The following is a 15838-nucleotide window of genomic DNA, read 5'->3' on the forward strand; positions in this document are numbered from 1 at the left end:
GTATTTACATTAAAACATTGGGATTTGTAGATTATGTAATGAATTAACTACATTTTCGAGATTGACTTTGATTTAATGAAACAAACCAATAAAACATTCTTACGTTCTCGTTGAGCAATAAAACTATTTACATCCTTGCGTGTTATGGTTATATAAAGCACAAAACCAGTGTTACATGAACGATAAGACGTGATTGGTTGCGATTATTCACAGTTCCTTTGATCGCGACTCGTACCTAACCTAAAAATTTATTGCAAGTTATCTGCTCTCTTATGTACACCGATCAGAAAACGAGAGCTGACAGATTGTGTTTTGTACAGCATGACGTTTGTATGGGCCAGAAGACAAGTTGAGATTGATGTGGCCGTGGAAGGGGCGTTGTTGATAAACAGCTGATTGGCGCGCTTTGACACTCTCCCCTCCCCCTCCCCACCGCCCACGTAGCTACCGCCGAGTGCTGCTGTGTCGTGCCAAGTCAGTTGCCGGTGTGCGCGCGCTATGTGATAGTGTCTGTGTGCGATATGACGAGGGTGTTTGCTCTACGCACGTTTTTGTGGATATTTGTGTGCGTGGATTCCATCTCAGGCCAAGGTACAGGAATGTTTCAGCACAATTTATGTTATTTTTATATTTAGGAAAAAAATATTAGTGAAAATATATTTTTTCCTCCCTAGGATAACCGAAAGAGAAGTTTTGATTTTCAATTTTTAATTGTAATAACTAAATAGGCTACAAAGAAGTACTTACTGAATAGATAATCATATTTTTGCATGAAGTAATTATATAAAACCGAAACGACGTGTCTTTAAAGTTATCCTTATCAATTAGGCATTTATACTCCTTAATTTATTTTAAAATATTACCATCTAAAACATTATGCAATTTTATTAAATTTGACTATAAAAATATTGTTTGCCTAATTGAGATAACTTGTATTGTGAGGACAATGTGATATAAACATTTATATAATGTTTTTAATGTTCAATAAATCCCAACTATTACAGGATTCTGAGGCCTCTGCTTTAAAATACTTCTTTTATTAATATAAAAATAACAGTTTCAGCTAGGTATTAAACGTAAAAGTCTCATTGGTACAGATATTTAGCTATCTATTATATAATAAATTATCCAAAGTTACGTATAAAGTTACTAAACTAAATGAAGAGATAGTCATTGTAAATGCGTTGTGCAAAGTATTGAGTCGATTGATATTTGAATTTTTATGGCTAAACATAATATAATACGAGTTTTAGCACGTACAATTATATGAAGTTACTTAATTTGTTATTTTTACGTAATATGCTGTTAACGCCTGAAATTGGCTACACAAATTTCAGTCGATATTTTATAAAAGATACGAGAATAATAAGTTTATATTAGCATAAACTTAACATAATATAGATGTATATAAAATTGTATAGTCCCGGCGCACCATAACTATCCATACTTGGTAGTTTAATGACAGGATTTACTATTATTATTTCAATTATTCACATTTCACTTTTAATTACCTACACATCAAAATTCCTTTATTACCTAGACGTCTTATTGATCGTCATTGTGTTGTCACAAGCTTTATAGTTCCATCATAGAAAAAAAATAATTTTGCAAATCACGAAGATGAATAGTTTAAAACAAGTTTATAATTTGCGTTTGTAGACAGTGCTTTATTGCAACAGTAAAACCTTTTATTGATACTAATTGTGTTACTATGACAATTACGTTTTATTGTAATAGGCGGAAGCCATTTCGCACGTTATGAGGACATATCCTAGATTATCGTGAAATCAAAAGAAACGAATCGATCTTCAGCATTGATAATTTAGCTTGAATTCGAGGAGGGCGGTGAAAAACTTATGATAACTTTTTTGACAGGTCATTTGTTTTCAGTTTGAATCAGTGCCAACCAGTTAATTCGAGATAACTAAATAAAGAGATTAGCTCCAGTTCACTTTCCTCTTAGTGCAGCGTCTGAAATCTGACGCTGTCACAGACTTGACTCCTGGAATTTGGAGTCTTCTTCGTCTGAAGGGATAGAAAAAGTTAGTGACTACATAATGTTTAGTCTGGGCGTCCTAGATCTTGAAACGATGTAGATTTCCTTTTAAGCTTGTTCGTCGCTGACTTTTTTTTCCTATTCAGACGAACTTGATTACAGATTCCAGGAGTCAAGTCCGTGTCAGTGCAAAATACTTTGTTTGAAGTTTATTTTTGACGATGGAAGGATTGTGCAGGAAACAGGATTTTTCCGGACATTTGCCATCGTTCAGTGAAACAAAAAATCAGTAACACTACGTTTCGAGATCTGCAATCTGATCTCTTCTTCAGGTAAATAACTAACCTAATCCATAATTACAAACTAGGTTAAAATAAACAAATCGTACCAAAGCGTTGTGTCACGCCTAAGTCAGGAATCATAACCACCATGTTGAGTGTCAACTTCACTTACTATAAAACATGCGCTTAATAAAAACTATACACAACACTAATCATTAAAACTGAACTACAGAATACAGGTCACAATACGTCTGCGTTCGTCTACCAACCACCTACGACTGCATCAGTCGATGGCAAATGTCCGGAAAATCCCGTTTCCTTCAGTGCAAAATAGCTATGTTATGTGTGAATAAATAGATTGAAAATGGGAACTATAATATATTATAGATATTCGTAGTTCTGTTAGAACCTATAAGTATGTTGGAACTGTTCAAGAACAATAATGGAACTTATTTGAAGTAAAGTAAACTGAATCAAGGGGGTGGTATCGCCACTCTAGAGATTATACAAAGCAGCGTGTTCGGCTGAGAACGTGTCTTCCGGAATACCCTTAAAGAGCTTAAGTCGACAAAGCCGGTAAACCTGCCGCAGTGCTGCCCATCCCTTTGGGGATCAGAGAGAAAACAAAAAATATTTAATTTATTCCTGTTTGTTTTGTAAGTTTCTTTAACATCATAAGATTTCCTTGTGTTTAAAATAATTTGAATAACAAGACATAAATTGTTCTTTCATTTATATATTTTTTTAAAGTGATTTTATAACGGGCTGTAAATATCTATCTTTAAGAAAAAGTATGTTTCTTAATTATTAAATAGCTATTTTTGATATTTTAAAATAATATGAGGAACCTAAATCTTTGCCATAAAAAAGTGTTGTATTTTCTATTATTTCTTTACATATTTTTGTAATATGTTTTACATTATTTATATACTACAATGATCACTGAATTCTAATTATTAAAATAATAAATATTTATACATTTTCCTTACTATTGTTTATATTAGTTTTTATAATTTGGTCAGTATCATTTTCACTACAATTTTGTAGTTCCAAAATAATTACTTCATTTTCACTGTCGTTAAATTCTAAAAGTGAAATTATGATGCAATGATAACTGAAATAAGAAGTAACAAGTAACAATTCTGGAATAGAATCTTGCTAAATATCTTGTAAACACATCATCTATTGTTGTCCCATATCTCGTTGTTCTTATGTTTTTATTGTTTAACATTGTTACGTTTAATTTATCTTTTAAAAAGTAAATTAATGGTTTTGACATTTGCAGTTAAATATAAAATATAGGTTATGAAAAACTATTTTCAACCACTAAAATTAATTATATATATTATTTATAATATTATTATTTATTATATATAAATAATTATAAATAAAAGTAAAATAAAACTTACAATTTAAATACTTTCATATTAGACATTTTATCTACAGTAGAAATATATGTGAAATCTTATATATATATATATATATATTTGTACTGTAGATAAAATGTCTAATTTGAAAGTATTTAAATTGTAAGTTTTATTTTACTTTTATTTATAATTATTTTAATGTAATATGTAATACACTATATTAATGTTTTATTTATTCATTATATTTATGTTTTATGTTATACATTACATTCATGTTTTATTTTATACATTATATTCATGTTTTATGTAATACATTATATTCATGTTTTATTTAATACATTATATTCATGTTTTATTTAATACATTATATTCATGTTCACTTTAATTGTTGTTATGCTCTTTGAAAATGAAACGCTTAGGCTGGAATATATTTTCCATTATAATAATGTTATCTTCGCCACACTAGCAAAGAGAATGGTCCATCTACCACATCGTCTGTTTGGGGAGAGTGAAAATAAAACATTTTATGAATATATTTTCTACCTTTTCGAACAGTTTCGAGTTATATTTAATACATTATATTCATGTTTTAATGAAAATAACTAAAACCCATTACATTCATGTTTTATTAAATACATTATATTCATGTTTTATGTAATACATTATATTCAAGTTTTATAAATTAATACATTATATTCATGTTTTATTTAATACATTATATTCATGTTTTAGTTAGTACATTATATTCATGTTTTTGATTTAATACATTATATTCATGTTTTATTTAATACATTATATTCATGTTTTAGTTAGTACATTATATTCATGTTCACTTTAATTGTTGTTATGCTCTTTGAAAATGAAACGCTTAGGCCGGAATATATTTTCCATTATAATAATGTTATCTTCGCCAAACTAGCAAAGAGAATGGTCCATCTACCACATCGTCTGTTTGGGGAGAGTAATAATAAAACATTTTATGAATATATTTTCTACCTTTTAGAACAATTTTGAGTCTCGTATAGAATTTCCCTTTCAATATTTTACTTGCTGTAATAACAGTTTGTGACTCAAATGAAAATTTTTCTTTAAATATTTGACATTGATTTTATTCTAAGTTCTAAATTATTAATTAAATACGTAATTGTTGTCGGATTAGAAAAGTATTAAATGCATAATTACCTCTGCAGCGTCACAAACCTTATTTATTCAGTCAGGGATGCCACTTTTATTGCGATTACTTACCAATATTGAAATCTTAATTAAATATTATTTTTATGAATGGATTATTCATGAATTATATACTTATACAAGTAATAAGAATGAGCTTAAAAGGGAAAGAAAAGGATTCATAAAGCTACTTATTACCTCTGTATCTCTGAGAAATAACGGGTAATGAAGACCCATATAATCAGCATAATCTGTTAATTAATATTTTAATTATTATGCAAGAACATTAAAATCCTCGACGTCTCTCGGCTTCTAGGGTACTTAACGTTTTATTTCTGCGTGATATAAAGTTATCCGAGTTGCAATTATTGCGATCATAAGATGATAAATACTGATTGATAATAAAAAAAGTATGTAATTAAATATAAATGCTGTATACTACCGTATGTCCAGGAGGCGAGAGCCAATTTTTATTGTACAAACACAGAAGCGTTTTCATGAAATCGACAGAAATATTCTCTATCATCAGTGTGGCGTTTCGGTAGGGGTCGAAATAAGACGATATCAAAAGGGTTAAAAATATGAAATGATAATTTTCTAAGATTATATTTTTTAGATTTATACGTCTTATAAATCAATCGCCAACTATGCTATTGCAAATTGCCATTGGACAAATACAGATGCGTTTTCAAGCAATCGACAGAAATATCCTCTATCAGTGTGATTACTTTCGGTAGGGGTCGAAATAAGACGGTATTAAAAGGGTTAAAAATATGAAATGATAATTTTCACAGATCATATTTTTAGATTTATACGTCTTATAAATAAATTGTCAACTATGCTATTGCAAATTGCCATTGGACAAGCACAGAAGCGTTTTCTTGAAATCGACAGAAATATCCTCTAATAAAGAAATAGATCATCAGCCAGGATAGCTTAGAGAGTATCAAAATGGTTAAAATATGAAATAGTAATTTTTTCTCAGATAATATTTTGTTAGATTTATACGTTTAAAATCATTGGTCAGCTATGCATTTGCCAATTTGAATTGGAAAAGCGCAGGAGTGTTTTTTTAAACGACAGAGAAATATCCTCTAAGTAAGGAATACGAGTAGATCATCGACCAGGTTACTTACGGTAGGGGTCGAAAGAACAGAGTATCAAAAGGGTTAAAAATATGAAATAGTAATTTTTTCTCAGATCATATTTTTTTTTAAATTTATACGTTTAAACTCAATCGTCACCCATTGTATGGTAAGAGATTTCATTTCAGTCAGCTTTACTGTAGCACAACTATACTTACATTGTATACGATAAAGTTTGAATACTACTATACTTACAGGATTCTCGGAATTCTTGTACATGAGAGATGTAAATTACAGTCACCTTTATTGTCACACCTACGTTTTCCACGAGATGTATTTGAATGGTGTAAAAATATTCTCGAGATATTACACAAACAGAGAAATGCAGATTTATATCTAGACATGATTTATTCGACCATGAATAATATTACGAAACGGTAATTAATCATTAATTATTTAACTTATAACGAGGTAAAATGTAAATTATTGACGCAAGCTTTCTATTTTTCTTGTTTCACCAATATTTCAATGTTCATTTATTTATTGCAGATTTTGCTACTGTAACACCTCGTTAATAAATCAATTCCCAGTTTTAATGTCACGCACCAGTGATATCTTCGTCCGTGTTGCAAATTTATTAGCAATGATTTAATAACACAGAATGCTCACTCGATGTTGAAATATCATATTTTCTTCTGAACAGTAATGTTTTTCATACAAGTTACAGAAATCATGTCTCTAACGCCAATTTTAATGTTATTAAAATTTTTTAGCAATTGTGCATAGTAATTGGTACAAGAACGTTGCTCATAATTGAAATCTACATTTCAAGATATCTTAGAAAATGTATGTATATATAATATAATATATAACTGTACACATGACATTCTGTTTTAAAACATGGTTACTATATTTGGTAAAACCCGTCTGCAGGTGCATAAAGTGTATAAAATCGAGAAGAATTAATATAAACAAAAGTTTATAAATATTGAATTAAAATAGTAAATACCAATCACATTAATGAAATATTTCACTATATTTTAAAATTTTAGCTTTTTTTGTGAAGTTACCTGATGTTGCTTTTTAAAACCAATTGGTGTGCAATAAGTGATCTGAGATAGATTAGGTTTTGGATTTTAATGCACTTGTCAGAATAGGTTTGACTGAATATGTGTTTTCGAAAGTGTGGCACATTTAGACCACGAGTGACGACAGTTTTAATTAAGCCTTTGTGCTCATATAATCGAATCTGTGACCTGTTATTCTTGTAGTCAAGTATTTGTAGTTGAGCCAATATAATCTGCAGAACATTTTTTACATTGAATTTGCCAAATGACAATTTAGAATCACAATACAAGTTGCCAATGAAGGATATGCCTTGCTTGTATTGCTAGTAGTGAAGTTTGACGAAGTTAGTAACATTTTATAAACTAAAAATCTGGGTTTGTTATATGGTGATCCTTTTTGTTTTGGTTTTTATTTAGCGTTTATATTTATATCCTGTACCGAAATTTTGACGTAGATTTTGGGTAATTGACCACATACTGATCGCTTTAATAAGTTTTTTATACAGCTTTAAAGTTTTTAGAATTGACATTACAGCATTATACTTGCCGTGCTTTAATAGCTGAATAATATTAAACTATTACCTCATCACCATAAGAACATTTTGACAAATAATTCAGCTTACTCCTTTGTCTAGAACGTCTTGTAAAGAGCGAGAGGTAAGCCAGTTATTTCTGCCTATAAGATATTATTCATAACTGTCCGAGATAAAGCGACCTGTCTGAGCGTCTGTTTATTCTTGGAACAGGGCTGCATTGTGCGTTACTGAACTGGAGATAACCTCAGAGACGCTAACGCCAAGCTGCTGATAACGTTATGAGTTATCAGCAAAGGTTGTTGAGGTCAGGTCACGCGGTCGATAATATTCCACTGCATAACTCACTGTTTATTTGTTTATAAAAATATATCCATTGATCGTTTTTTACATTTAGGTCTTCCTGGGGAGGTTGTGATGTGGATAATACAATACTTCCATAAATTCGAATAATTAAAATATATTCCACCGATTTCTTTATATCAGTAATGTCAAGAAGAGAAATCCTATAAATCTACACTTTATAAGAACAAAATAAGTTTTTCGTGGAACCAATATAGAAATTACCTTTAAAAAAGAATGTATTGTAATCCGCGTAAATTTTAGGTGGGATCGAAAGTAATGATTACGAGACGGATTAAAATATTGAGTTTTTCAGAGGTTGTCAAACTTAAACCAGACGTCACATACATAAATAATAAAAATATCAGAGTCAGCCAAGACGGTAAAGACAATGAAAATGGCGACCAAATTATCATATATTGACTGTATTTTAGTATTAATGATTTCTTATTTAGTTTGGGGCCACTAGTGAAACAAAACATTGTATAACCTATATATTCACACTGAGTTAAATAACACTGAGTTCTCTTTATTGTCTTTTATTTAGCATTACTAAGTGTTTTAGCATGAACAATAACTCATTTACTAATAAAACTTCTAGTAAAGACAAAACATTTCACAAATGCATAGTCAAACTTTTAGACCACCTAGCCATGCACAGTATAAATAATTACTATCATAGGTATGCATTGAATATACGTAAGGATTATAAACTGTAAGAATATGCACTACGAAAGTTACGATTTAAAAACTGTTTACGAAAAGAAAATTACGATTATATTATCATAATTGTTGGTTGACCAGGAAAGAACCATGGAGAGTTCGATAAAGGCAAAAATCACTCGCCAAAAGTATTAGTAGCCTACTGCCGGCAGTAATATTAGCAATATTAGTGGTATCGGTTATCGTAAACTAAAATGTATTCCTAATATTTTTCGTAGCATTTGAATATTCGAAGATGATGAAATTCGAAAATTCGATTAGGTAAAAAGTATTTGTTTCATTGATCCATCAGTATTAAAAATTGCCTTAACTACATGTATTATAGGTAACTAATATTGTACAGTATTTTAGCTACATGTATTATATCTAGACAAGTATTGTACAGTAGTTTAACTACATTTATATATCTAGACAGTTATTGTACAGTATTTTAACTACATGTATTATAGCTAGTCAGGCATTGTACAGTTGTTTAACTACATGTATTAAAGCTAGTCAGGTATTGTACAGTAGTTAGCTACATGTATTTCAGCTAAACTGGTATTGTACAGTAGTTTAACTACATGTATTACAGCTAGACCAGTATTGTACAGTAGTTTAACCACGTGTACTATAGCTACACAGGTATTGTACAGTAGTTAGCTACATGTATTTTAGCTAATATAGTATTGTACAGTAGTTTAACTACATGTATTACAACTAGGCAGTTATTGTACAGTAGTTAGCTACATGTATTATAGCTAAACTAGTATTTTACAGTAGTTTAACTATATGTATTACAACTAGACAGTTATTGTACAGTAGTTAGCTACATGTATTATAGCTAAACTAGTATTTTACAGTAGTTTAACCACATGTGTTATAGCTACAAAGGTATTGTTCATTTGTTACCACATGTATTATAGGTACCACAGGTATTGTACAGTAGTTTAACTACATGTATTACTAGACTGTTATTATACATTAGTTTAATTTACATGATTATAGTTACACAGGTATTGTACAGCAGTTAACTACATGCATTACAGCTACACAGGTATTATATAGCAGTTAACTACATGTATTACAACTAGACAGTTATTGTACAGTAGTTTAATTACATGATTATAGCTACACAGGTATTGTACAGTAGTTTAAGCAATTGCATATATAATGCACATCAACACATTCGCAGCAATCTCATTGTTCCATCCAAGTGGTATTGAAGGAGCAGATTGTTTTCCAAGATGGAAGATTAATTTTTCAAAGAGCGCGAAATTGAATTCCAGTAACCACAATATACTTTGGCTGAATCGCGTTCTCTTGTCTCTCCAGCTCGCTCGGAAATGCTGCAGCGTCAATGTCTGAGGTTAACAGATTCCATTTACTTTACTTTAACAAAGTTCTTCCTCCCTTTTCACGCTTTTGGTATAACACTTTTCAAATGAACCTTTAAGACGATAATACGACTTTGTCGATGTTTTTACATTTTTTTACAGCGAGTGGAAAAAATGTATAAACTGAGGTAATTAAAAATATATAGTTTTTGTAGAGTCTGTAATGTATGTTACACAAATTGATCTTTTGTGAAAGTTGCGTGTCTGATTTACTTTGACAGATACATTCAAAAGTATAATTTTCAGATCTATTAGGAATTAAAAATTCCCGAGAGTTTAAGATAACCAAACTGGTACGGAAATATTAATATTAATTTAGAAATAACTGTTTATTTGTTAATTAGCAATTAATTTTATAGTAATACGTTGTTTGTGAACGAAAAAAGTTAATGGATCATCATCAATTAACAACAAAACGTTCTGCTACCTTTAAGTGGAAAGAATAATATTGAGTAACATTTTTGTGTTCAACATTTTTAACCTGCATTTTTATTTATTTCCAGAGGTAAGTTACTTTAAACATGATGACAAGCTTTAGCCTCGTGGTATCGAGTATGGTCTTAAAATGTGAAAAATATTGTGATTGTGTACATCATTTCCCATAATACTTAAGAAATAAGTTCAGGGAATCAATGTAAGGAAAATATTAAATAAAACATATTATGGTACAGACATTTGATACATACGTGTTAAGCATCCTTAAATAATCTTGAAAAAATAAAAATATTTTGCAGTTTGAAAAGTGCAAAGGTTTTTAACTTTCAATACAAACTTTTATGAAAACTGAAGATTTGTACTAAAACTCTATGAATTAATAACACAATAACTACAAACTTAATGAATCCAATTGAGCTCATCCTGCCCGTGCCAGCATGGTGATAATTACTATGCTTGTCTAACGATTAACTGCGATCGATTAAATGAGTTATTGTATGTTTTATAAATAATCGTATTAATTCAAACGAATACCATTAGGTTTAAATATCTTTCAAATGTTGTTGACAACGTAATCCACTCTTGTAAAATGATCAATTGTTAAAATATGTGTTTATTGATACTATTTTTGTAGTATTCGTGAAATATAGTGAAATATAATTTATGGTTTTAAGTTAAATTTTATATATTTTTACTCACTGTTTTCCATATATTCACACTCTTAGAGATCTCCACAGTTGATGGATAGACTTACCAAAACACATAGGCAGCCTGTAACGTGTTATAGGCATACATGCACATGATATTTTGTTTGTTTTGACCAAAGGAACAACCCCTAAAATATCGAACATGTGTTATGAAACATCGTATGTATATATGTTATAACTATGAATATGATAAACTTAGTTCATTTACGCTCATGATATGCTATGGTTAAAAATAATATGTTACCTTAGATGTTATTATTTTGATCCAGGTATACATTGTTTTTTCTCGCACGCTTTTTACAAAAGAAAGGCAACGTTTGACATATATTACTAGAGGGATAAACATGTTCATAGTAATCTAACATAACATACTTTTGATTTATTGTGAAATAACCAAATGTCGGCTTCCAAGAACTGCATCACCATAAAATATTATTGAGTCATTAATTTCAGGTTTATCGTGTTACAATTTGCTTTTAAAGACACTCGGTCGAAGTTGTAAAAGGTAAATGAACCCTTTCAGTTTGGAATGAAAGTTTAAAAAAGTACAGTTTTATAATATTGAGTCAATTTGGTACCTACTCGTAAATATAATTTTTAAAGGTGTCTGCTACCAAAAAACCTTCAACTAATGTAATTTTATTGCATTGTTTACTATGTTCGTTATTTGTGTGTGTAGCGGTTGGTAACCGAGGTTTAGTAAAATTCAAAAATACAGAACGAAAAAAAGGATAGTCCTTTCAATGACACGCACAGAAAAACTCATTTGTACTGGCTGCCATCTTGATTTTAGCCCTTAAGAATAATTTTAAATTTGTAACATTATTACGACAGTTATATGAGAGATATAAAATTAAAAAGAAATTGATTAATACGTATCCAAACAGTTTTAGTTTCCCTAGTATTTGTGTAGGTCATTAAAAAAATAAATTCTTTTTATTTCGTCAATGAAATAATCAAAAGTATATACTTTACAATGAGAATTAAACAGTTTATAGATTCGTACTAATAATAATTCGCAAAGGCACGTCTCATGGTTCAACAATCAAAAATAAAAGCATAACACAGTTTGAGAATATTCTTACAGGATAAAACTCAGGTAGTTTCACTTCAGCCAGCTGTGAAGGTTGATTAACGACCATCAGACAACAAAAACTGGAGTTCACCTACGTTCACCAACACGGTATAACTATGTTTTACTGCATAGTTCAGTGCTATATTCTCGGTGGAGAAGAAACTGTGTACAGCTATCAATTTACTCCACAAAACAAGTACCTTACCTTCTGAAGCTCTCTATGCTGGTGGCACTAATAGATAACCCGAAACGGGAGCGTGTAGGTAGAATAGAAGCAAGTGTGCACAGCTATCAATCTACTCCACAAATCACGTACCTCACAGCCTGGAACACTAAGCTAGAGGCGATGATAGCTAATCCGAAACTGGAGCGTGTAGCTAGAGGAGAAGAAACTGTGCACAGCTATCAATCTACTCTACAAAACATGTACCTTACCTTCCGGAACACTCTAAGCTGGTGGTGCTGATAGATATTCGAAACTGGAGCGAGTAGCTGGAGTAGAAGAAACTGTGCACAGCTATCAATCTACTCCACAAAACATTACCTTACCTTCCTGAAACACTCTAAGCTGGTGGTTCAGATAGATATTCGAAACTGGAGCGAGTAGCTGGAATAGAAGAAACTGTGCACATCTATCATCAATCTACTCCACAAAACACGTACCTTACCTTCCGGAACTCTTCATGCTGGTGGTTCTGATAGATATTCGAAACTAGAGCGAGTATTTGAAGTAGAAGAAACTGTGCACAGCTATCAATCTACTCCATAAAACCTTACCTTACCTTCCGGAACTCTCTAATAGGTGGTGCTGATAGATATTCGAAACTGGAGCGAGTAGCTGGAGTAGAAGACACTGTGCACATCTATCAATCTACTCCACAAAACACGTACCTTACCTTCCGGAACTCTCTAATTGGTGGTGCTGATAGATATTCGAAACTGGAGCGAGTAGCTGGAGGAGAATAAACTGTGCACATCTATCAATCTACTCCACAACACACGTACCTTACCTTCCGGAACTCTCCATGCTGGTGGTGCTGATAGATATTCGAAACTGGAGCGAGTATTTGAAGTAGAAGAAACTGTGCACAGCTATCATCAATCTACTCCACAAAACCTTACCTTACCTTCTGAAACTCTCTAATGCTGGTGGTGATGATACATATTCGAAACTAGAGCGAGTATTTGAAGTAGAAGAAACTGTGCACAGCTATCAATCTACTCCACAAAACCTTACCTTACCTTCTGAAACTCTATGCTGGTGGTGATGATAGATATTCGAAACTAGAGCGAGTATTTGGAGTAGAAGAAACTGTGCACAGCTATCAATCTACTCCACAAAACACGTACCTTACCTTCTGAAACTCCTTAAGTTGGTGGTGCTGATACATATTCGAAACTAGAGCGAGTATTTGAAGTAGAAGAAACTGTGCACAGCTATCAATCTACTCCACAAAACCTTACCTTACCTTCTGAAACTCTATGCTGGTGGTGATGATAGATAATCCGAAACAGGAGCGAGTACCTGGAGGAGAAGGAGCTGTGCACAGCTATCAATCTCCTCCACAAAACACGTACCTTACCTTCCTTGAACTGTCTAAGTGGCGGCGCTGATACGTATTCGAAACTAGAGCGAGTATTTGAAGTAGAAGAAACTGTGCACAGCTATCAATCTACTCCACAAAAACCTTACCTTACCTTCTTGAAAACTGTCTAAGCTGGTGGTGCGCTGATACGTATTCGAAACTAGAGCGAGTATTTGAAGTAGAAGAAACTGTGCACAGCTATCAATCTACTCCACAAAAACACGTACCTTACCTTCTTGAAACTGTCTAAGCTGGCGGCGCTGATAGATATTCGAAACTAGAGCGAGTATTTGAAGTTGAAGAAACTGTGCACAGCTATCAATCTACTCCACAAAACACGTACCTTACCGTCTTGAACTGTTAAGCTGGCGGCGCTGATACGTATTCGAAACTAGAGCGAGTATTTGAAGTTGAAGAAACTGTGCACAGCTATCAATTTCCCACTCAGACAGCTACTCCTCCACAAAACACGTACCTTAACTTCTGAACTGTCTAAGCTGGCGGCGCTGATACATATTCGAAACTAGAGCGAGTATTTGAAGTAGAAGAAACTGTGCACAGCTATCAATCTCCTCCACAAAACACGTACCTTACCGTCTTGAACTGTCTAAGCTGGCGGCGCTGATAGATGATCCGACACTGGAGCGAGTTGCTAACCCATGTAGTTATATTTCACCTGTAGAAACTCGCTTTTATATCTCAATGATATTGTTTGTACTGAGGTTAAAGGTTATTTGTTCATTGTTAACATCGTTTTATGTTACTATTTGACTGGGTTTTTTTATTTAAAAATGCAAGCTCTTGAGACTATATTAGTATTAAGTACGTTTGAATAAAGTCTGAAGTCTACATATAGTTTTTCCTACATCAAATCAAAGCATTAATTTATAATTTTTTAACTAATATTAATTTCAAAAAGAAATTTATTAAGATAGGTTGTACTGCTATTTTATTTATTTTGTATAACAAGTAGGCTAACACAAGAGACTTTAAATAAAATTTTGGATTAGGAAAGAGAAACACACATGATTTTCACAACGCATGGTTAATTTTTCTAAAATGCTCATCAGTTGAACATACGTGATAAATTAGTTTTTACAAACTTTACATGTTTTACGTTTTTAAATATAGAAATCAAGTTCAAGAAAGGTGTTCTCGACTAGACTGGAGAACACTTTTGTAGTGCCACAAGTTAAAACAGACCTTATCATACTGTACTGGAGGTCTGGAGTTCTAGTATTCGTAAGCTCTCGCGTGTCAATGAATCCAATTGAGCTCATCCTGCCCGTGCCAGCATGGTGATAATTAACCTAAATTTGCTGCTTTCAAGTCTTTAATACCCTGAAATATTCAGGCGCCTGTTAGTTTTCTTCTATGAATCATTGTAGAAATTATTCTACTTCTTCTCGTATACATATCGTTGCAGTTCTCCAATTTTGGAATCGCAAAATTGTTCTGACCTTGAATAACGAATTCCGTAAAGAATGTGTATTTGAATTGGTAATTTATCGTAAACCTAGTAGAAAAACAATAAACACCTCAGGATAGTGAATAAATTCTTTTCGCTCAGACTTAACTCTCAAATTTGTTTTATTTTTGTATGTTTCCTTTGTCGACAGACAAGATAGACGTTTACTAACTCAATTAACCTTAAAAATAAAGCTTAAGAGCATAAAGCTATCTCGTAGATAAGAGCAATTAGAGTATAAATACAACCAAAGCATAACATTTAGTTTAACATTAAATTTTATACTTGAAGATTTTCTGCCATAAAATTTGTTGGTATTTTGCTGGATTGATCCATTTGATCAATGGAGCGAATGGTTCGTTGAATTATTTTAATACCCGGTTCCTCTGTATATATTCCTTCAACTACCTTAAATATATCCAAAATGTCAAAGAAAACGGATTTCGAGTATCCTATATGTACACATTCCCAAATTGGTTCATGAAATACAATCCAAAAACGAATGAGTTTGAATTCGTCACTACTATAATTATAGATAGATAATAATATTTATTATTACTATATACATAACATAATGATAGCTTGCGTTCATTCATGCAAATACGTACAAAGTACCGGTATACTGAG

The 15838-nt window shown here is 31.7% G+C and overlaps 1 protein-coding gene across 1 annotated transcript in view; it reads left to right on the forward strand.

Moving 5' to 3' along the window:
* The first annotated feature begins 443 nt into the window (after positions 1 to 443).
* LOC124363101 (reversion-inducing cysteine-rich protein with Kazal motifs-like) overlaps positions 444 to 15838 on the forward strand; it is a 163493-nt gene continuing 148098 nt past the window's right edge. The window contains exon 1 of the mRNA XM_046818220.1: positions 444 to 591. Within this exon, the coding sequence (XP_046674176.1) occupies positions 522 to 591 (70 nt within the window). The 5' untranslated portion in view covers positions 444 to 521. The remainder of the gene's footprint in view (positions 592 to 15838) is intronic.

The sequence above is a fragment of the Homalodisca vitripennis genome, chromosome 5 (assembly GCF_021130785.1).
Source record: "Homalodisca vitripennis isolate AUS2020 chromosome 5, UT_GWSS_2.1, whole genome shotgun sequence".
In the NCBI taxonomy this organism is placed as follows: domain Eukaryota; kingdom Metazoa; phylum Arthropoda; class Insecta; order Hemiptera; family Cicadellidae; genus Homalodisca; species Homalodisca vitripennis.